The sequence below is a fragment of the Chelonia mydas genome, chromosome 5 (assembly GCF_015237465.2).
Source record: "Chelonia mydas isolate rCheMyd1 chromosome 5, rCheMyd1.pri.v2, whole genome shotgun sequence".
Lineage (NCBI taxonomy): Eukaryota > Metazoa > Chordata > Testudines > Cheloniidae > Chelonia > Chelonia mydas.
Genome location: NC_051245.2, coordinates 75,836,686 through 75,858,092, shown reverse-complemented (window position 1 = coordinate 75,858,092; position 21,407 = coordinate 75,836,686). Strand labels below are relative to the sequence as shown.

At 40.6% G+C, this 21,407-nt stretch overlaps 1 protein-coding gene and 1 pseudogene across 5 annotated transcripts in view; both read right to left on the bottom strand.

Annotated features, from left to right (window-relative positions):
- LOC102941286 (synuclein alpha interacting protein) overlaps positions 1-21,407 on the bottom strand; it is a 106,279-nt gene that overhangs the window by 49,793 nt on the left and 35,079 nt on the right. For 4 of the 5 annotated variants that reach the window (XM_037901614.2, XM_043547307.1, XM_043547306.1 and 1 more), the window contains exon 2: positions 7,721-7,823. In XM_037901614.2, coding sequence (XP_037757542.1) covers positions 7,721-7,777 — 57 coding nt within the window. In that variant the 5' untranslated portion in view covers positions 7,778-7,823. Of the gene's footprint in view, positions 1-30; positions 79-848; positions 968-7,720; positions 7,824-21,407 lie in introns of those variants that run through there. The other variant, XM_043547309.1, reaches the window with a different exon arrangement.
- LOC114021070 lies at positions 12,519-14,328 on the bottom strand (annotated as a pseudogene).

Genomic DNA, 21,407 nt, shown 5'->3' with positions numbered 1-21,407 from the left:
GGGTTTTTGTGTGCCTTACAGAACTCTTACCCACAATTCCACAAATTCACAATCTGTGTCCAGGACACACTGTGGGTGCTGCAGGTCAGGAACAAGATTATGAATTAGCAGAGCAGCCTTACAACATATTTTATTAATTCATTTGTTTATACTGCATGTCTGATACAAATGGCTGCCTAAGCATAACAGATGAATATTTATTGACATTAAAAATGAAAACAAAAAGCTTACACAAAAAACTTTGTCTACGCTATGTCAGTGCTCTCAATCTCTTCCTTTAATGAACACAGAATTCACTTATCTAAACATTAAAACAAAACAAAACACAAAGAATAGCATCCATAACTGTAAAGAAAATAGCAAGACTGGTGGCTTGACTATAAGGAAATAATTTACTTCCCAAGAGGATAAACTATGGGCCAACTTGCTATGATTAACACATTTGCAGCCCTATTCTGATTCTTCATGCTCATGTGTATTGTTTCCACCATTTGATATAGACATACCCTCTGTATTTTATTCTTCACTCTTAACAACAGACAGGAGTTGTTTTTCTATTGGCTTTATAAGTGATACATGTCTTTTGTTTGAATCTGAAAGAGTTTGTAAGTCTTTTAACAGCCTTTTGCCTGTTGTGTCTCTGTGTAAAAATTAGAGGCTGATAATTAGCTCTGCCAAGAAGTCAGTCAACCAGTGTCTGGCTGGGGTGAGCAGCCATTAAGGACAGCCAATTTTATTAATAAAAGACAAAAGGCTTTAAAATTCATCAAGGAGTGCAATAGCTAATCTATGTAAATAAAAAATTTTATTACTGTATTTAATTACCTCTTACTGTTACTTAAACTCACATGTAGTGTATTCTTTCAAATCCAGCTCCAATCCAGCACTGGCACAATGCAGGCAGACCCCTGTACCCACACACAGCTCTTTGGGAAACAGACTGTCTTCCTGTGTGCTTGTACAATACCTAACACATCGGGGCATTTTGTATTACTGCTGTATTGCAATAGTAAGTAGTAATAATAATTTTAACTGCATAACGTGAGCGTGTAGTAAACAGCCTGTATTTTAAAGTACTAAGAAACCATAAAGGGACCACTAGAACGGTATACAACTTACTAACAGGGCTAATTTTATCTGTCCCCATAGGAGTGACTGGGAAAGGGGGAAGGTTAAACTTGTGCATACTGATTTTTAAAGGTATACCTGAGATTAAATGCAATTTACAAGTTTCATAGTGTTCCCACTTTTATTCATTTCCTGCTCTTCTATTGCCTGTTTCACTTGCTCTTTCATCAGAGTAATAAGTGAAGATGTGCTAGTTGATGACCTAACGTCATTTTGGACGGAATGATATTTCTGTATAATGTAAACAAGAGTCACACTACCCTACTTATATATAAACTACACCCAAATAAATCTGTGATTTGTGGCACTTAAATTATAGTAGTCTAAAAGTCTCAAAAATGAGCATCTTATGGGAGAGAAAGCTATAGTTTTTATTTACTTAGACACATATGTAAGACTTAAAAAATATTTATTTTGCGTTTAAAACATCTCTAGTATTCCAAAGATAGTCTCTGTGGTCATTCAGATCTGGACCTGTTGGCTAAGATGACCCACAAGGATCTCAGCTGGAAGAGAAATGTACACTGAGAAATGGATTAAGACCACTACAGCACTTCACATAGGCCACAGAACAGCCATCGGATTGTAACAATTTCCAGTCACTACTTATCTGCTTTGGATCTGAAGAGGAAGTGTAGCAGGAAAGTTGAAAATGGTTAACAAAAGTGCTCTGGAGCTGCTCTCTCCACAGCAGCATGAAGGTGAAATCTGAAATTTCAGAAATCCAAGAGAGCTTGACAGAGAGCCCTAAACAACCCAGGCAAATTAGCCACTGCTAGTCACATGCACACAGGTAACTAGGGATTAGAGAGGCAACAGCATAAGTGTTTTGTGGACTGACAAAAGGGAGTGTTTTGTGGACTGATAAAAGGAAGAATTTTGCCCCGTTCCCATCCCTGCACGCTTTCCTTGTGCAAAGCCTGTTTATTCATGCATTTGACCACACAAGAGATGAGCAGAGTAGTAGGAAAGCCAGTACTTCTCAAGTTAATCTTTCCTTTGACATCAACTCCTTCATTCTCCTGCCTGGGGATGGGGATATTTCTTGTTCTATAATCTATGCCATTAGCTCCGACGTTCAGCAGGAGGTCAGAGTACTTCCTAATAGCATGGGCAATCTCAGCTGTATAACAGCGAAACTGGTAGTTAAATCCACCATTCAGTAGCATCAGGCAAAATGGGAGAGGCAAGAAGAGGATACATCTATTCTGCTTTATGTTTTTTGTAAAACTGGGCCTAGAAAGAGATTACAGGACATAATGTAACATGGAACAGTCATAACAAGACAGTTCCCCAGAATAAACTATCCTCTCAAGATTGGATCATTGTCTTGTAATGTCTCAATATCTCCCCCACCCCCTTGCCTTTAAATAAAAGTCAACATAAAAATAGGTAAAAATAAAACCCATTTTAAAAGGAAGCTGTATGTGAGTAAAGCATCTGGAGCTTTTTTAAAAGGAACCATCTTCCGAAATGCTAGAAAGAAAACAAAATCCTTTGCAAGAGTTTATAATGTTGTCTGACGAGAGCACTTGGGCTCTGCACTTCGTATCATAAAGGTGACCTGCAAATCAAATTAATAAATTCCATTTACAACAGAAATATTCCTGTGTTGAAGTGCCCTCATTCGCCAGACATTCACCATATAAACAACTTTTAATTCATAAAAGAGAAACATTTGTGGCAGAGATATGATTAGGGAGGGAGGAATGAACTGCATTAGTGGTTCCTGTAATAACTGCCAAGTGTTCACCTTAAATGAACAGCTTTTTTGCTTACAATAATTACAGCTGCAAGTATTTCAAGAACACCTGGACTGAGACATTTCTTACCTGATCATTTTCTTCCCCTTAGCAGCTTCTCTCAGATTCGCAAAAAGAAAATGAGTACTTGTGGCACCTTAGAGACTAACCAATTTATTTGAGCATAAGCTTTCGTGAGCTACAGCTCACTTCATCCGATGTTGCATCCGATGAAGTGAGCTGTAGCTCACGAAAGCTTATGCTCAAATAAATTTGTTCGTATCTAAGGTGCCACAAGTACTCCTTTTCTTTTTGCGAATACAGACTAACACGGCTGCTACTCTGAAATCTCTCAGATTCATTACTTATGCACTAATTCTCCTCCCCCCGCCCATATGGAATTTGGAAGAGTCCAGTGAGTTGCTGGATACCTCCAGGACTAAGCTCCGCCCTTCAGCTCAAGCCACCAGAAGAGTTATTCCACAACTGTAGAAAAATTTCAGCAACCAGTTATTAGCATTAAGACAAGCTCATATGAAATGTACTAAATTAACCTTAAGACAATATATAATATCTAAGGGCCTGTCTATACAATTAGACTGTGGAAAATTGGGCTATGAACTTAGACTGTGACAGGCTAGTGCAGGGTAACTGTCCCTGTGGATCCCGCTGCCATGGGTTAACAATTCGTTAGAGTGCTTTGAGCTAATTCCAGTCCAAAGTCGTCTAGATCAAAGTGTGCTAATGAACTGTTAATGTGCACCAGCAAGGTCTACATGGACAATTAGACTGCAGTAGGCTAGTGCAGGGTAGATTCAGACCACAGCTTCCACAGACTAATTGTTAGTGTAGACAGGCCCACAGTCTCCTTTTAGAGAAAAGCTTCAACTTCTATTGTGGTCATTTATCAGGCTATGCGGATGGGCTGAATTTGGAGAAAAGCTACTAACAGAAAGAAAATTATCAGCTAAGAAATTTCTCATTCATTTGCAAAGCTTCTCTCCTCACTCATTACTCATAGGAAGAAGCAAGCAGTGAATCTCAGAAAGAGGGAGGGATAAGCAGAATTTAATTATTATAGTCGAGTAATAGTAGGAATGGAAGCTCCCCTTTATAAAGCAACAGCTTTATAAACTAACAAGTTATGTGGGAACCAACCCAGTAGCTTCTTCCTACCAAAGGATGTCTCTTCAGAGGAAAAGAAGCTTATTTTACAAACCCTCCTCAGATGAGGCCCATACACTTTCCCCCTTTAGTTTCCCCACATACCTAGCATGCCAATTGGTGCAGAATTTTTATATCTTGCCTGCAGCAACTTTGAGGCAATAAGGTCTTTGCATTTCAGATAGAATGAGATGAATAGGGTACAATTGGTGTATATATACCATATACTTGAGATATGTGTTTGGAGTGGTAGGAATGCCCACACATGCTACAACCTTTCAAGGATTACAACAAAATGATAGGAGGACTATTTTCCAGGAACTGTGGAAAGAGGAACTTACCTTGAACAGAAAGGGTTTCTGAAGCTACAAGAATAAACTTTTGCACATGGCAACAGCACTGTGTTTTTTGTATAGATATAGGAACTAATTCCAAAACTTGCCTTTCAGAGGTAATGACAACTAGAAAGGCCAGCCACAGGCTTGTCTAGTTTGTCATTGTGATTAAACATGGCACCTCACAGTCAAATAGAGGATTCCATGTGCCTGGCTGCAAAATGCTGCTAAGGCTGCTACCCACATTTCTAAGGGGCTTGGCTGTAGGGCTCCAACCAAATCTCCTGGAGAAACTCTAGCATAGCTGAGGGCACCACACTTTGGGATTATTATAATATTTGTATCACAAGCATCCAGAGGTCAGTGCCCCATTGTGGTTGGCACTACACAAAAGAGGCAGACCCTGCCCCTAAGGAGCTTTCCCCTTACACCTGAAATATAAATTTGACCAGATCAATGAATGAAATATCCTGGTCGAATTCTGTCTGACCACCAGACTTGATTAGAGGTTAATGAAGAATCCATGATCAACTTCTTTTCCAACACTCAGGGAGTTAAATGTAGGTTTTCCCAGTCTGAATGAAGGAGTCAGTGCATCAAGTGCACGGTTCTACATCCTCTGAAGAAACTTCTGCAGGTACATTTTAAGAAATCCACTCGGGATGGAGCTGATGCATGGCACCAGTAACCCTAGCCACTGGAGATAATTGGCTACTGATGGCCCCTCAAGAAATGAATGATGTAATGAAGTTTTGGATATTTGCAAATCTTTGTCATTATGGTAACATTATAGACAGAGCCATTATTTATTTTGATCTCTGCGTGAGCAATTCTCTGCACTGGGATCAAAAGCTCTTCCTGATTTTGAAGAACAGGTAGCTATGAATCCTTTCCAGCTGCTCTCCAGTTATGAATGATTCTGTTTCTCTGTACAAGGTACTGATTGGCATGTTGCCTATGTATGGTATAAATGTGTAATGTGCGACCTGTGCCTTGCTGTGACTACTGCCTGCCACTTCAGACTTCGGGTGCAAAGGGTTGTTCAGAAGGAAGAGTCTTCAGGAATTATAAGCACTCATACACAAATGCTCTTGTGACTTTGTCATGCTGAGACGTAGGTATAAGCCCAATCCCACTTACCGTATAAACCTTCTGACTTGGGTTAGCAAACCCTCAGGATCCAGGTCCTATGAGCCGCCTAGCGGTGGGGTAGGGTGGGGTGGGCTGAGCCCAAGTCCCAGTGGGACTTGGGTCCAAATCCTGTCATTTTGCAGCATGGACATAGCTGAAGCCTGGGTCCCCCAGTTCACGTCCAGAGATTCCACCAATGCTATCCCACAATCCTTCGGCCCTGTATTTCTCAGTCCTTTTACCTCCCTGTAATCCCATTACGATATGGCTTCATGAGGAGTGGAATCCTCGAGTGCCTCTGATCTGGTCACTGACTGTCTGAAGAGAACGTAAGGGTTAGGAGCCAGCATGCAGAGTGAGGGAGAGGTGAAGAGAGAGACCCTTTCCTGCTTTCCAGAGCCTGAGCCCCTTTCCATGGCACAGCAAAAGTTTATGGCTAATGATCATATGGTACAATTTATGGCACAATTCCCATTCCTGAAATCTGAATCCCTTTCCCTAGCAGAGCAAGGGACTTTGGGCTGAAAGCCAGACAGGCATAGTTCCCATTAGGTTGCATCCTGAGCAGGGCTCCACAGGAGGAACAGGCTTCTCTGCATGCCCAGACATGCTGCAGGGCGGGGATGGGGCCATGAACACAATACAGAACACTATGAGAGCTTCTATATAGAAAAGCCCCAGTAAACAATCCCTCTGCAGAAGAAGGCAAAGAATAAGGGGTATTGCGATGCACCCGGTCACAGGTATAAACCCTGATTTTCACCCCACTTGTTCATTAAAAATATTAATTACTGCCTTGTGAAGGACACAATTGCTTTATCCTTTTTGGGTCTCTGGGGTTTTCAGGACTTATCCCTGAATATCATGAAAATTCCCTGAATCACAGTGGGAGCTGTGTAGGAGCCTGGCTTCTTTCCCCAAGGAACAAAGGGCGCACTTCAGTATCCACAGTGTGGGGGGGGATGACTCTGGATCCTTTCTAGGGGTTTTTTCCCCCTGTCCAGCCCAAGTCTTTTGCAGTTAGCTTCCTCCTCATTCTTAGACTCTCTCCCTGAAAAACTAAAGAAGCCCCTGATTGGAGTTGTCTCCCCTCTGGGCAAGGTGGAGACCAGACATGCCAGTCCAACTCTGAGCCCTGTACTCTGGCAGAGCAAGTGTGTTGGCTGGCTGGGAAGAGGCAGGATACAATCCACCCTCTGTAGCTGTTGTAAGTGCTGCCTCACATAGGGAATACCTCATTAGATTTAAGTCAAGTATTTGCAGGCTAGCTCTGCCATGTCTGAGTAAGGGCACAGGATCCCAGCAGGGGAGATGCTGCAGTAGCAGATCCAGGTGGTTGAAGTCACCATGCTGCTATTTACCCAATGCACAGGAGGAGGAAGAGGAAAATTATAAACTACAACTGCATGAAAATGAATACAAATAAAGATTTAAAATCAAAATGTTCAGGAGAAACTGAACCGCCAACTTGGTCCACCTCTGGAGGCAGAAAATCCAGCATCCTGAGCTCAAAGATGGAGCTTAGTCCTGGAGCCTCCAAAAGTAACATTGGACTGCCTCTGAATTCCATACCTAGGAGGGGGGCATTAGCCCATCCGTAACGGATGAGGAGAGAAGTGGTGTAACAGAGCCATGCTCTCTTTAGACTCCCTGGAAGTCCTGCTGGCTCTAGCTGTACTATAAGACCTCAAAACATATCAAATTGTAACCTATTAATGAAACTTGCTGAAGTCTGGAGCTGGCCTATGTGGCAGAGTAGCAAGTTACACAAATAAACTCATGATGGGGGAAGGGGATAGCATATGGCACTATTTTCAATTCCTTTAAAACTATTCTTTTGGTGATTGTAGGTAATCACTCGATGGGTATTTCACCCAAAGAGTTAATAAAGGCAGTTCAGCAAGAGTAAAATAAATGTATTAAATTGATTTGCAGATCATCTTTACTAATGCAGACAAAGTGCGGGCCCCAAACTCTACTTTCAGCGATTTATGTTTCCCTTGGAAAAAATTCTGATTTTCATTCTAGCACATGGGGACATTGTTAATTTTTTCTGTATACCTGAATTCAGTTCATATATACTTGAAGCAAAATAGGTAGCCTCTGCATGAGGTAAAAGCCTGCTTTGGCCTCTAATGACAATGAGATGTGTGTCTTATGCTAGAAATCGAGCCACTTAAATCCTCTCTCTCTAAACAAACAAAAAATATTTATACTTACAGATATATCATCGCTAAAATCTATTTCATCCAAATCAAGGTATTCAGGGGCTTCCATTATTCTTCTATGCACATTTTGGGTGAGTCAGTACAGCAGTAAAGTCCTATTAAAAATACAGAAAATTAGGTAATATATATTAAAGAATCTAAAACCTTTAAAACATTTTCACCTGGTCACCACATTACTGAAAAAGCATTTAAGCTGGACTGGAATTGAAGTATCCTTCCAAATACTTTTCATTTAATTTGTCTGCTCTGGGCAGGTATCATGGGGTTTTTTGTGCACGTGCTTGTGCCCATTTCAGCTAATACAGCAGGACAGCCACCTTGAATGTGAACAGGATGTGACAGACTCCAATCCTGCAACTTGTTGTACACTCACAGACACCCTCCCCCCATGCAGAGCCCCACTGAAGTCAACGAGGCTGTGCATACAGAGTCAGTTGCAGGATCAAATCCTTAAACAGTAACAGCCCACTAGATGCTTGATCCTGCAAGGTGCAGAGCACCCACATCCTCAGTGGGAGAGGCAAAAGACAATATCAAGGAGGTGGATGACTTCCTTTCTGTCACCCAGAGTACCATCGTGATACTCATTCCCTGAAATGGTGACCGTGACAAGAACTGAACTATACCCATAGGCTCCAATCCTTGGGGTTCTTTACTAGTTCCTCACAGCGGAAAAAATAGCTTAAGAAAAACTCTGCATGAGCAAAGAAAGAACATAAGATCTGCAAATCTGCATGAATCAGAGATCACACATCCCAAAGGGGTTAGGATTATAAAGCACTCATAATTTTCTTAATTCTAACCAAATCATTTTCCAACTTGTCAAAGGCATATATCCTGACCAAAGACAAGTACAAAGCTGAAAAAAGGAAGATATTTAAGTTAGCTGACAAAGAAAGATGATAATGCATTAACAATAACAATTAAGATGTAAAGCACTAAGTGCTAAGCATTATTACGGCAGCAAATTCACTCTGCCAGCACTTGTGTGTGACAAATGAAAAGCTTGAAGCAAAAAATGTACCAGCCCCAGTTCATCAATCTGACAATTGGTAAACAATATATTTACAAATAATGGAAATTAAGCTGTGCTGGTCTAAACAGAATCATTGTATGCATCAATAACATTTGGTTAGCAATGTTCTAACAAGTTTAAAAAAACCCCAAAAAACCCTATTCTGCAGGTGTTATATTCATTGGCATACAAAATTGTAGTCGTTAATCTCCTATACACTGACCTCCACAAACTAAAAGTTGATCTTAAAACAGCTGCTCTTGAAACGTTATAAAAAGTAGAAATGAGAAATGTATTCAAAACAGTTTTTAAGCTTGAAAAGCTGAATGTATGATTCTCATCAAATTACTGCAAATACAGGATCATTTAGTATCAGGTTTTCTATGGAAGTTCAAAGGTGGTGTTTTTTTCCCCCTCAAACACACTTAAGGTATTAATATATTTCTCCTTTGCAGCAATCTACAGACAGCTGTTTAAAAACATACAAATCTTATGTGTTTTCTCCACTTACGCAAAACAGGTTTTACCTCAACTAAAACTTTGTGTCAAGGAGCAAAATACAAAATTGGGACAACTTCTGTGACAGACTCTGGAATAAATTCACAAGTGAATTTGCTGGTGGGTCGGGTTACATATAGATGGGACAATGGGAGGGAAATGGGTGTAAAATGGGAAAATAATACAAAACAAGCCATATCTTCTTTATATGAGGGAGCAGAAGGTGGTGTATAATAGGAAACTATTGGGCAGAATAATTGCACTTATTTTGTTCACTTGATGAATACCAAATTAATGCTCAAAGTGCACTCACATAGTAAGATACCAGTCAGCGTGAGTAAGGGTGACGTGATCAGGTCTTCAGAGTTTTCCACCTGTTTGTTCATTAATGAGCACATAAGACTGCAGTATATTTGTTATGGCGGTTACGTTGTACATTTGGAGGGAAATTATGGCTTAGTCATGACAAAATATTTAGTTGTAGATATTTTAGTCAAACTGTATCATTAACAACCAACCTACTCTTGCAAGCATAAAATGAGAAAAATTTCCTGCTCCATTTTGTACATCAATTTGGCATTCACTAAATGTGCCAACTTACATGTGGCCAAATTTTGCAAGGCATCCCTATGCCAGTGACCTGCATTATGGGAAGCTATGCAGGTGCAGAAGCAGGTTCTGCAGAACTACGATGTACCACACTACACTGGTGGTAGGCAGAACGGGGCAGGAAATGGCAGAACCTTGACTCTGCCCCCCACAACGTGCCCAGTGACACAGTTATAATGGCACATTTGACAGCATACACATCTCTGAGTGCAGACCTAGTGCAGTTCACTCTTTCCACAAAACAAGAGGGGAAGAGGGATGGAGATTATGAGTCTCTGAGCCACAGCCTCCCAGACTGCTCCAAGGGCAGTGCAACAGTGCACTGTCCTTTATTCTGTACCCAACTGTTACCTCTGGACATAGGCCATAATGAGGGGTGAAAGGCAGTGTGTGTTAGAGCTAAAACAACTATTAGTGGGGGAGGCTGAGAGAAGAGGGAATGTTACATGAAGTAGGGGTGGCCCACTTTACATTACTTATCTACACCCATTCATCCCATTGACACACACACCATTAGTAACTATAAAAAAATGAGCATCAAAAACGTCAGTCCACTTCCTCCACACCCACATTTCTCTGCCATGCAACTGTGTCAGTACAACTGTGGTTCTATTGATATGCAGCTTCATAACAGGCTCAATGTCATGAAGTCCCCAAGCAGGCTACGGAAGGGCCCAAATTATGGCAGCAGCTTCTGCTGTACGAGTGTCCACATCTTTCAAGCATTTTCCTGTACTGTCTATGACATTACTTAAGTATTTGACAGTTGCCACCAACTCAATGTCCTGTCCATGCAGATTCATATTGAGCTGGTTATCATCTGGAGCTGGTGGCTGCTTGATGGTAATGGCCAGGGATTAGTTTCAGCCATATGATAATGAGACCAAAGTGCACTGCTTTTTGCCTGAACAGATTGGTGAATCACAGCAGCTGAGAGCCAAACTGAGCCAATAAGGCAATGTCATCAGCATATTCAAAATCTCAAAGAAGAATGGTGTTGAGCTCAGTGCCACCGAACAATGCCTCCTCATGAATATCCATCAACCAATCAATGCCAGTATTGAACAATGATGACAGAACACAGCATTGCCAAACTCCATGTAGATAGGAAAGAATGTGGTGTATTTGACATAGAATGGAAAACTGAGTTTAAATCAATTATAGATCTTTTCTATCAATGACATTATCATCCCAGAGATGCTGGGTTGCCTCATCAGATCCCACAAACTCACTCAATGCACTAAATAAAAGGCCTGACAGAAACCTATACAAAGTGTTGTGAATGTCTTATTAAATTCAGCTATCTCAGGGGTTCTCAGACTGGGGGTCGTGAGCTGTCAGCCTCCACCTCAAACCCCACTTTGCCTCCAGCATTTATAATGGTGTTAAATATATAAAAAAGTGTTTTTAATTTATAAGGAGGGGTCGCACTCAGAGGCTTGCTATGTGAAAGGAGTCACCAGTACAAAAGTTTGAGAACCACTATCTCCTCAAAAATCTGTCTCAAGGTAAAGATCTGGTCAACAACGGAACAAACAAGGTCTAAAGCTACATTAAGTATCCCAGTCTTTGTCACAAAGTGGATCGCTGATTTGAGACACTAGACCAGAAGTGAAGACTGTCCCTGGGATCACTAACAGCATAATGCCTCTATAGTTGTTACACTCAGCCATATCATCCTTTTTGAACAGATGCAAAGTAACACCAGTCATTGGGGATAATATAAGTGTGCCAGATGATCTGGAAGAGCCTATGCAGCCATGGTACAATAATATTCTCACTGGTCTTCAACAACTTAGGTGAAATGTCACAAACTGAGATTTCAGCTTACGGACTGTGAACTGGATCTCTTCTTGGTTGAAGGAAGGTGGCTCTTCCAGAAGTTCCTGCCCCTCTTAAACTGGAAGAGGGACGTTTTAATTCTTGTCTTCTTCTTCTCTTGGTTCATATTAAGAGTCAGGACAAGATCAGAAATTAGGCTATTTGAAGCCGAATTCAGCAACTACCTCCATTAGCATTGTTAAGATTTCGATGGCCTTCTTAGTATGGACATATTAGGATGGAAGACCAATGAATTCTGAAATATGTTTACCAAGGAATGGCTTTACCCATCTGGCAATGAAGTGGTGACAAAAAATTCCCAAATCCATCTGCAACTACCTAGAAGACTGTGCCCCATCTGAACCAGACACAGACCTGCCCCGGTGAGGTAACATATGACTAAATATGTAATAAATAAATTACAAGATATAAAATTTAAGAGTCACATAACAGATTGGGTACACACAAACAGGTATAAACAAGTGCCTACAGTTACAATATACTTATACTGCAGCAAGATGTACTACCAAAAGTGTGTTTTACCAGAGTTTTGCTTCAATTATTAACATTATTCCAGTTTTTCTTTATTTGACTTTTAAAATCCATCCCTCTTTGGATTGCAGTGTATCCAAAAAGTTTATTGGAAAGAAGCATTTTACAGTGATGAAAACTATTTGATAATTTTGTTGGCCTTCAGAAATAAACTGATTTCTGTTATTAAGTGTATGGAAAAGCCACAACAATTTTCGGTACAGCAGACTGATTTGTTTTCATTTGGACAACAGAAAGACAGCAGCTTTACCCTCAATTGTAATTATTCAATTTAAGAAGATAAGAACCATTAGAGTTATGAATAACTTGAAGACAGAACTGTGAGGATCATTGGCATAAAACAACAGGAGTCTAGATCCTTTTGGTAATAAACAAGGATAAAGTGAGAAGTCCAGAGTGCAGAAACAAGAAACATCAATGATACAACTTTAAGTGCTCTGAGGAATTAGTCTCTGCAGCATCATTCCCAATCCAAATACCACCATATGTTGCCTTCTCATGGTTTCAGAGCAGAAGGGCTATTTGAAAACAGAAAACAACTAAAAACTATCAAGGGAAGAAAGTCAAAAAGCATCACAAATATTTTCCCATAGGGAAAAAAAACAACAACTCTAGTTTTTATTTCTGTACTCAACCTTACATTCTGCATAAAGAAAATCACTGGAACACTAATAAGTTTTGTTTCCTGCAGTCAGCTATGCATTCTTTTCTTATGTGCTAAAACTGGGCAACAAACTGCAATACCAGCAACCCAAATAGCAAAAACAATGACCAACAACATTTGTACTGGTCCATGCTTGGAGTGTCACTCAGGGGTAGATTACCTGATACAGTTTAACACAACAGAGCAATGCTATATATACTGTGAATCATATGGCAAGAGTCATAGTCAGTGCTTCTGCGAACAGGAGAACTTTGCAGCCAGGTGAATCCAACATACCACAGGAGGTGTAAACAATCTTCATAACATTTACCACCAATTTCTTAGCAAGATGAACAAATGCAATGCTGAAAATAAGTACAATGACATTCACTAATGTCCAGCGATGCACCTCCTGATACAACAGATTAACAATGTTTCCAACCAAGGTCATAGCAATCAAATGAGCAAGCAAGTGATCATCTCCAATATGACTGCAGAAAGTTCCAGGTTTTTTTAACTGGTCAGTCTTCTGAAATGTATTTTGCTCCTTAGAAAGGTTTTGAACTTCAAGAATTCCTGTAAAAATTTAATCTGTCTGGTGAGTTGGTTCACATACATATTACTCCAACAGTTGAGAAGAACACATAAAATAATCCAGCCTGTTGATAGAATGCAATACTGAAAAAACAAAAAAAACTCACAAACCACAGCACTCCGTATGTATGTACTCAATGGGTGTTATCATTTTATGGGCACTACTACTGTGAGAAAGCACAAGGATATTATTTAACTAAAGAAGATGGAAATATGATACCTGTAACATACATAATAAATAAAATAATAATCTCTCACATACACTGTATTGTAATGAATGCTAAATATCAAATAATTTAGGGGTTATGCAGTTTTGCTAAAAATCACCCCTTCCCCTTCCTGTTCAGGTCTGAGAAACATTCTTTGGTGTCTCCCCAAAATATTAGGTTGTTCTTTGCTACCCTTCCCCCAAATAAAATTGATATATCAGAACTTAAACCTTGTTGCCTACACACACAAAATAAAAAAAAAAAAACAGACTAAGGACAGAGACAGAGAGAAATTAATAATAAAATGGTAAAATGAAAAAAGGCAATGAGGGAAATCTTATCTGGTAGCTTTTACCAACCAAAAATACAAGTGAAATTTAATTATTTATTACTTCCTGGAGAAACAACTATTACTTAAAAATCTTGGGTGCACTGACTAACTACTGCATGTTTCCTGAGGCAGAAGCTGAAAACTGGAATCCTGCTTCAATTTCCTTTTAAACACCACCAAAAAGCAGAAGAAATGGATGATGTGGCCTCTAGTTTGTTATATTTCTCTTCTGGCTCTCCTTAACCTGGTATCTGCCATTTTCTGTTCTTTGGGAAAAGAGCAGTTATAGTAACGTGGCTAAAAAAACCCTTGAGACACCTATATTTTCTTGCTGGAAAAACAAATTTGACATCTAAGTTATCCTTGAACAAGTCATTTTTAAAAATTCTTCGGGGGGGGGGGTGGAGAGGCAAGGGGGGACAAGAAGTTAAGAGGGAAAAGATTTTTTAAAAAAGTAAAACAGAAGTGGTGCTAGGTAATATTGTCCTGAAGAAACACATTATTATAATAATGCCAAGTAAAAAAAGCATAAAATAATTCTTTCAGTTTACCTTTTTGATATATCAGAAATGGCAAAAGGATGGCAAAAATAGGTATCTTTCAACAGCAAAACTCCAAGGGGGCAGAAAGTCCCAATCACAGATATGTCTAGTGCAGGGCCAATCAGAGGGGGGGCCAGGAGAGCCATTTGGCCTGGGCCTCAAGCTCAAAGGGGGCCTCAAATTTAGACACTTGTTAATTTTTTGGCATTTGATAAGTTTTGCAACTTGTTTTTATGCACATCCCTATCGGACCAAAATGTGACACACCCTCTTAGCTTAGAGCTGCAAATTTAAGGAATTGCTTCAAGAAATACGCGAACTTGATCTTTCTGGGGTGTTGCCTAATATTACAATTGCATTGCGTATTTTTGTCAGTTTGCCTGCATCAGTGACTTCAGATGAATGAACCTTCAACGTGTTGAAGCAGGTAAAGAATTATCATCGTTCAACTATGGGACAAGAGCGTTTGAATGGGCTCGCCATGCTTAATATCAACTGTGAAATTACACAAAAGCTAGATTTTTCCCTCAATAATTAGTGCATTTGCAGAGATAAAGGCTAGAAAAGCATTTGTTAAATAAAAAAATATTCAAATTATGTCTCACTCTTTTTTTGGTGCCTTATTTTGTTTTCATGTGTCATCATTTTTTATTTTTATTATGGCTAGGGGCCTCAAAAGCTGGAAGTGGCTGGGAACTCTCTGGACCTCTGAGAGGACCCGGTCTAGTGTGACCTATCACTTCATGCATCTTACTCTTCTTTACGCATTCTGTGTGTCGGTGTGGGTGAGAGAGAGTCGTTGACAGAGTGAAGAAAAAGAGGAGTGGGAGGGAAGGCAGAAAGAAAAGAGGAGCAGATACATCGTTCAGTTTCTTGCTCCCTATTCTGGGCAAACTGCAAAAACCTTGGAGCAAAGGTGCTCCCTTGAGCCAAACGTATAACTGAAATGAGCTGCTTCAGAAAAGATTCTCATCCAGCCTTCCTCAGCCTAGAATGGTCTCTAGCCCTGCTCTGAGTGAAGGACTAAAACCAAGAGCAGTGGAGGGGGTGAAAAAGGGGGAGGGAAATGTCCTTTGTTGAAGACAAAACAAACCAACAAATCACTGATAATCATGGCTAACAGATTTATTCATGGATACAAGAACAACAATTAAAAAGAGGTTTGCCATCACTTTAACATACATTCGGGTTATGATTTTAAGAAATGCAGCTGAAGGATAAACAGTAAATAATTTTCCACATCTCAAAACTACAGTGCTAGAGTATCTGGGGATTTACTTAAACTTTCAGTCAAATAAAAACTCAAACTTTCTCAATACTTTTGGTTGACAAAAGGCTAGGTTTTCTGAAGTGCACATGTGCAAAAGCTAATATTAAAGATTTAGGCTCTAAATCTAGAATGCCATGCCAGCTGGTTTTTAATTAGAGACTGTTACTTTACATAATTATAGGTCTGAGATCAAAAATAAACTTATTGCCCTCTCTTGAGCATTAGATATGTACAGCAGTTCTAAGATAAATAAGCTTCACAGACATAGTGGAAGATTTTACGATCTTTATATTGGGTATACAGTACAAATGAATGCGTGTTAGAAAGCAATGCTTAAAACCTGATGAGTGTCATACAACCTTATCCCATGACTAACATTGAGGCCTGGTCTACACTGCAGAGTTAAGCTGATGTAAGGCAGCTTACGTTGATCTAACTCTGTAAACGTTAACATTACAACGCTGCTCCCGCCGATGTAAGTCACCCACTATTCCGACCCAATAACACCACCTCCACAAAAGGTGTAACACTTAGGTTGATGTAGCTATGGCGACGCAGTGTCTCTGTAGACACTGAGTGTCGAGGTTCCTTCCCTAGTCTGAACTCTAGGGTACAGATGTGGGGACCTGCATGAAAGACCCCCTAAGCTTATTCTTACCAGCTTAGGTTAAAAGCTGCCACCACCAAAGTGTTACACAAACAACAGGGGAAGTGCCCACTTGGAAATGTCTCCCCCCCAAAAATATCCCCCCAAGCACTACACCCCCTTTCCTGGGGAAGGCGTGATAAAAATCCTCACCAATTTGCATAGGTGAACACAGACCCAAACCCTTGGATCTTAAGAAGAAAAAAGCAATCAGGTTCTTAAAAGAAGAATTTTAATTAAAGAAAAAGTAAAAGAAAAACCTCTGTAAAATCAGGAAGGGAAATACCTTACAGAGTAGTCAGATTCAAAACATAGAGAATCCCACTAGGCAAAACCTTAAGTTACAAAAAGACACAAAAACAGGTATATACATTCCCATTCAGCAAAACTTATTTGATCAGCCATTAAACAAAACAGAATCTAACACATATCTAACTAGATTGCTTACTAACTCTTTACAGGAGTTCTGACCTGCATTCCTGCTCTGGTCCCGGCAAAAGCATCACACAGACGGAGAGACCCTTTGTCCCGCCCTCCCCGGCTCCAGCTTTGAAAGTATCTTGTCTCCTCACTGGTCATTCTGGTCAGGTGCCAGTGAGGTTATCTTAGCTTCTTAACCCTTTACAGGTGAAAGGGTTTTTCCTCTGGCCAGGAGGGATTTGAAGGTGGTTTGCCTTCCCTTTATATTTATGACACTGAGTTACATCATCGGTTGGTTGTCAGCCTCTGGGTGACTGGGTGCCTGCACCTGTGAGCCCCGCATGGGGCTGAGAGCTGGGGCCATTGACCCCTGGGGGGGGGTGGGAGGAGAGCTTCAGCTGTCAGCCCCAGGGCAGGGGGTGCTCCAGCTGCAAGTGCCCCACAATGCCCCACACAGTTAAGTAGGTGGAAGTGCTCCTGGTGAGAATGCATACCACCGACAGAGGGGACATAGAGTGGACATGACCCACTGCAATAACTACCTAACTTAGGTCAACTTTATTTTGTAAAGTCAACTTGCCCTTACAAAGAGCTAAGAAAATATAACCAAGCTTCTTCAGTTTCAAACCAACGTATCAGTAAAAATTATTCTGTGCAGTGTATTCTGAATGGACTTTAAACCCCAGCACCCAATTAAAACTGTTCCGGAAGGCAGATTTTCAGTAAATTCTGGCAGCAGTCAGAAATTATCTGGGACTATGGATCAAATTAATCCCTGCTGGAACTCTACTGGCTTCAGCAGAGTACCACTAAGGACGAATTTGGCCCTTTAATGGCAATCTCAGTCATCCGGCTGCTTGAGCCTGAAGGAAAGCACATATCCAGGAGCACTGCTACAGTGGGGGTGGGGGAGGGGGCAAAGTACAGTACAGGGGGAACATGGGCTGCAGAGTCCTAATCCAAACCCCAGGGAAGTCAATAGTAAGACTCCCAATAAGCTTTGGATGAGGCTCTGTATAAAACTTTACTTGTGGGAGGTCCAAGTACAGTTTTAAGTGCCATATACTGAAGTCCTCTTGGAGTTTTGGGTGCAACACATAAAAAGTATATAATCACAAAAGAGTATTGGTACAATGCTTAATACAATGAGGTCCCAGTACTGATTAAAGACTCTGGGTTCTATCACAATACAAAATATTAATAGTTTATAGCTTGCAGCTCTATTTGTATGTCATGTATATGTATTACAGTTTAATTTTCCCAGTGGGGATGAATTAAACTACACAGAAAAAAATACAGCTCACTTATTTATATTTACATTGTCCTCAATAACTCTAAGGGAAAATGACTGTTTCATCATTAAAGATTTAAATAGACCAGCCTGGGAATGAAAACTCAGAAGTTGTTACTCAAATTGACAGTTGATTTGCAGCTAAAGTACTTCATTTCAGCTTCACACATTCAGAGAAAATGACAACCTGACATACTGTGACACTATTTTGAAAGTAATAAGTCTAATGAGGGATCGTAGTACTACAATGCAATCTCTAGTGTACTGTTCAACCCATCTTTCTGGGTTTTGGGAATCTCACAAGGTTTTTTCTTTTAAAAAAATTATGTTAAATAACATTGTTTCTATTACTTGTCAAGTGCAACGTCTGGATTCTCTCTCACTGACTAAGCGTCTCTCTAGTACTAGCTTGTTTTATTTACTTTTTTTTCTCCCTTTTAAGCAAGCCAAGAAAAATACATAGTACAAGGGGAATTATCTACACAGTCAACTTCAAAATACAAAAGAATAAAAAAGGGTATGTTAAAGACCTTAGGTGAATTTGAAGGAACAATGTATTGTAAGAAAAATGAACAACTGGGTTGAAAATGACGTAATTGGCTTCACTGGAGGAGTGAATTCTGAGACCAGGATTACCTTATCCCTTATCACATTTATTCAGAAGTTTCCTTGAGTTCAAAAGTTCACAGCAGCCATTTATAATAGTATATTACTTCTGAAGCAAGTCAGAGTGAAAACACTGCTTTTAATCAGCACACAAGTACAATCATTATACAAATCTTACTGATAGGGCTGAGACTAGGAATGGGACAGAGCATACTGATGTTCAAACAATTAAGAGATGCTACTTAAAAAATATAATTTAAAAAAACTGAATTATAGCCACAAGAGCCTGCAGAAACACAATACCTGGAAAGAGAGAACGGAAAATTCTGGGCCTGATTCTGCTTCTATTGAAATTAATGGGAGTTTAGCAATGACTTCAGAGGGGAAAAAAGACAGGCAGGCCTTTATTGTGTTATGCTGTCTAGCAGTGGGCCCCTTCAGCAAAAGTTTACAAAGAGTTCCATCCAGCTGCTGGGGAGAAAGACAGAAGCTGCGCTAAGGGGTCTCAAAGAAGGTCAAGAAAAGTATACGCGCACATAATCCTCAAGACTTTCTCAGGTATACAAAGCTTCCACCCCACCCATTGCATGGTAAATCCTCCACAACCCTAGCACAGGCATAAATAGCAGTGTAGACTGCGAGGCACTGCTTAGCTGAGTAAAGCCATGCCTGAACCCTTATGGTATGTACATTCTGTTCAGGGCTCTCTACATCTCCAAGCAGAGCCTCCCCACTCTTCAGTGTAGTGTCTCCCTGCCAGAGTCTTCCTCCACCACAGGGAAAGGATCCAGCAGCAGGGAAAGATTCTGGCAGGGGAAGCAATGGAGAAGGGCTCCGGCAGGTCTCCACTGTTGGAGTCTTTCCTTGCTGCCTCCTCCCGCCTGAGCCTTTCGCTGCCGCATGTAACTGCACATCACAGTGTGGGCAGACTAGTTTTCACTTAGGTGTGTAGCTACTGCTCCTGACAGTAGTGTGCAGTGTAGACTTAGTCTTAATGGTTACTGTGAGAGACAATTTTCAGTCTGGATAAAACTTGCATATCTAGAAGCAAGGAATGGGTGTAAAGTATGCTCATAAGGGCAAGATCCTGATGCTGTTACTTATGCTGAGTAGTATGTTACTCTACATACTTACTTAGGGCTGTTCTACACTAGGAATCTACATTGGTACAGCTACGTCTCCAAGGGCTCTGAAAAATTCACACCTGAGAGATGTAGTTATACCAACCTAACCCCCAGTGTAGACAGCACTAGCTACAGCCTTTTGTACAACCTACACCAATGGGAAAACCCAATGTATGTAATGTCCACACTGAAGTGTTGCAGCTGCGCCAGTGTACCATTTTAAAGTGGAGATATACCCTGACTCTAGAAGTAAAGTATTACTCAATGGGTGAAATCCTGGCTCCGCAGAAATCCATAGGAGCTCTGCCATTGACTTCAATGGGGTGAGATTTTACCCAGCATGAGTAGGGAGACACTATCTGACCTTTAGCTGGTGTTTCATAGGCCTTCTCTGCCTGCTTTTCATTACTATTCCTGTACGCTCTTTCGTGAACAAGCTTTTACTGCATTTTTTAAATATTTAAAAAGAGAAAAATTCACCTTTATACCGTAATAGGTTGGACCCCTTGGGAAGTCACCTGAGATACCACTGAGTCTACCTGTTCTGCCGGCATGGGCCCCCTTTAACCTGTCTTGCTGAACCAGGCTCTTAAAACCTCCTCTAACACACACACAGGCAGAGCCACACCCAGCTGCAGATCAGCTCTGGGAAGACTCAGCTTAAGGGACTTGCTCCAGCACTCAGCTGTCCACCTCTCTTGGAGTACAGACCCAAAGATATATTATATTTGCCTCTTCCCTCAATGTGGAAGAGGGTATGCACAATTTCTCACCACCCCACCGTAGAAATCAGATAAACTGGGTTGTATTATAAACCAGAAATAAATGTATTAACAATAACAGGTGTATTTTAAGGCGTTAAGGAGGTAGCAGACAGAACAAGGCAGATTACTAAGAAAAAAAAACAGAGTATGCAAACTAAGCTTAATACATGAAAGAAACTACTTATATGTGAGTTCTCATCCTAAATATGGTTCTAATAATCTTCACAGGCCAGATGCACTTCCATCCTGGGCCCAGTTCTTTCCTCCTGTTCAGTCTTAGTCGTTTCCAGCAGTTATCTTGGGTGGAGTAGCAGGGGAGAACTGACGACCAGGATTACCTCACTGCCCACCCTTAAATACGATCTGCATAAGGCAGGAGTCCTTTGTTTCCTAGTTTGACCCAGCCCTTTCCGTACAGCAGAAAGTTACAAGAAGTTCCAGGTAATGTTTTAGTATCAGCTGACAAGACCACCTGACTCTGTAGGGCCCTTGTAGCCAATTCTTCCCAAGCTGACCCACACATTCACAGGAAGACTAAGCTCTTTTACAGTCCATTTCCTTGTTGATAGGTCATCTGCCCTGTCTGGCTTTTCCACTGTTGTACCTGAAGTGTTAGCAGTGGGGGTCACCCAAAGTAGCATAGTTGAAATACAGATATATAGTCAATATTCCTAATTTCAGATACAAAAATGATACAGGCATACAAATAGGATAATCACATTCAGTAAATCATAACCTTGCCAA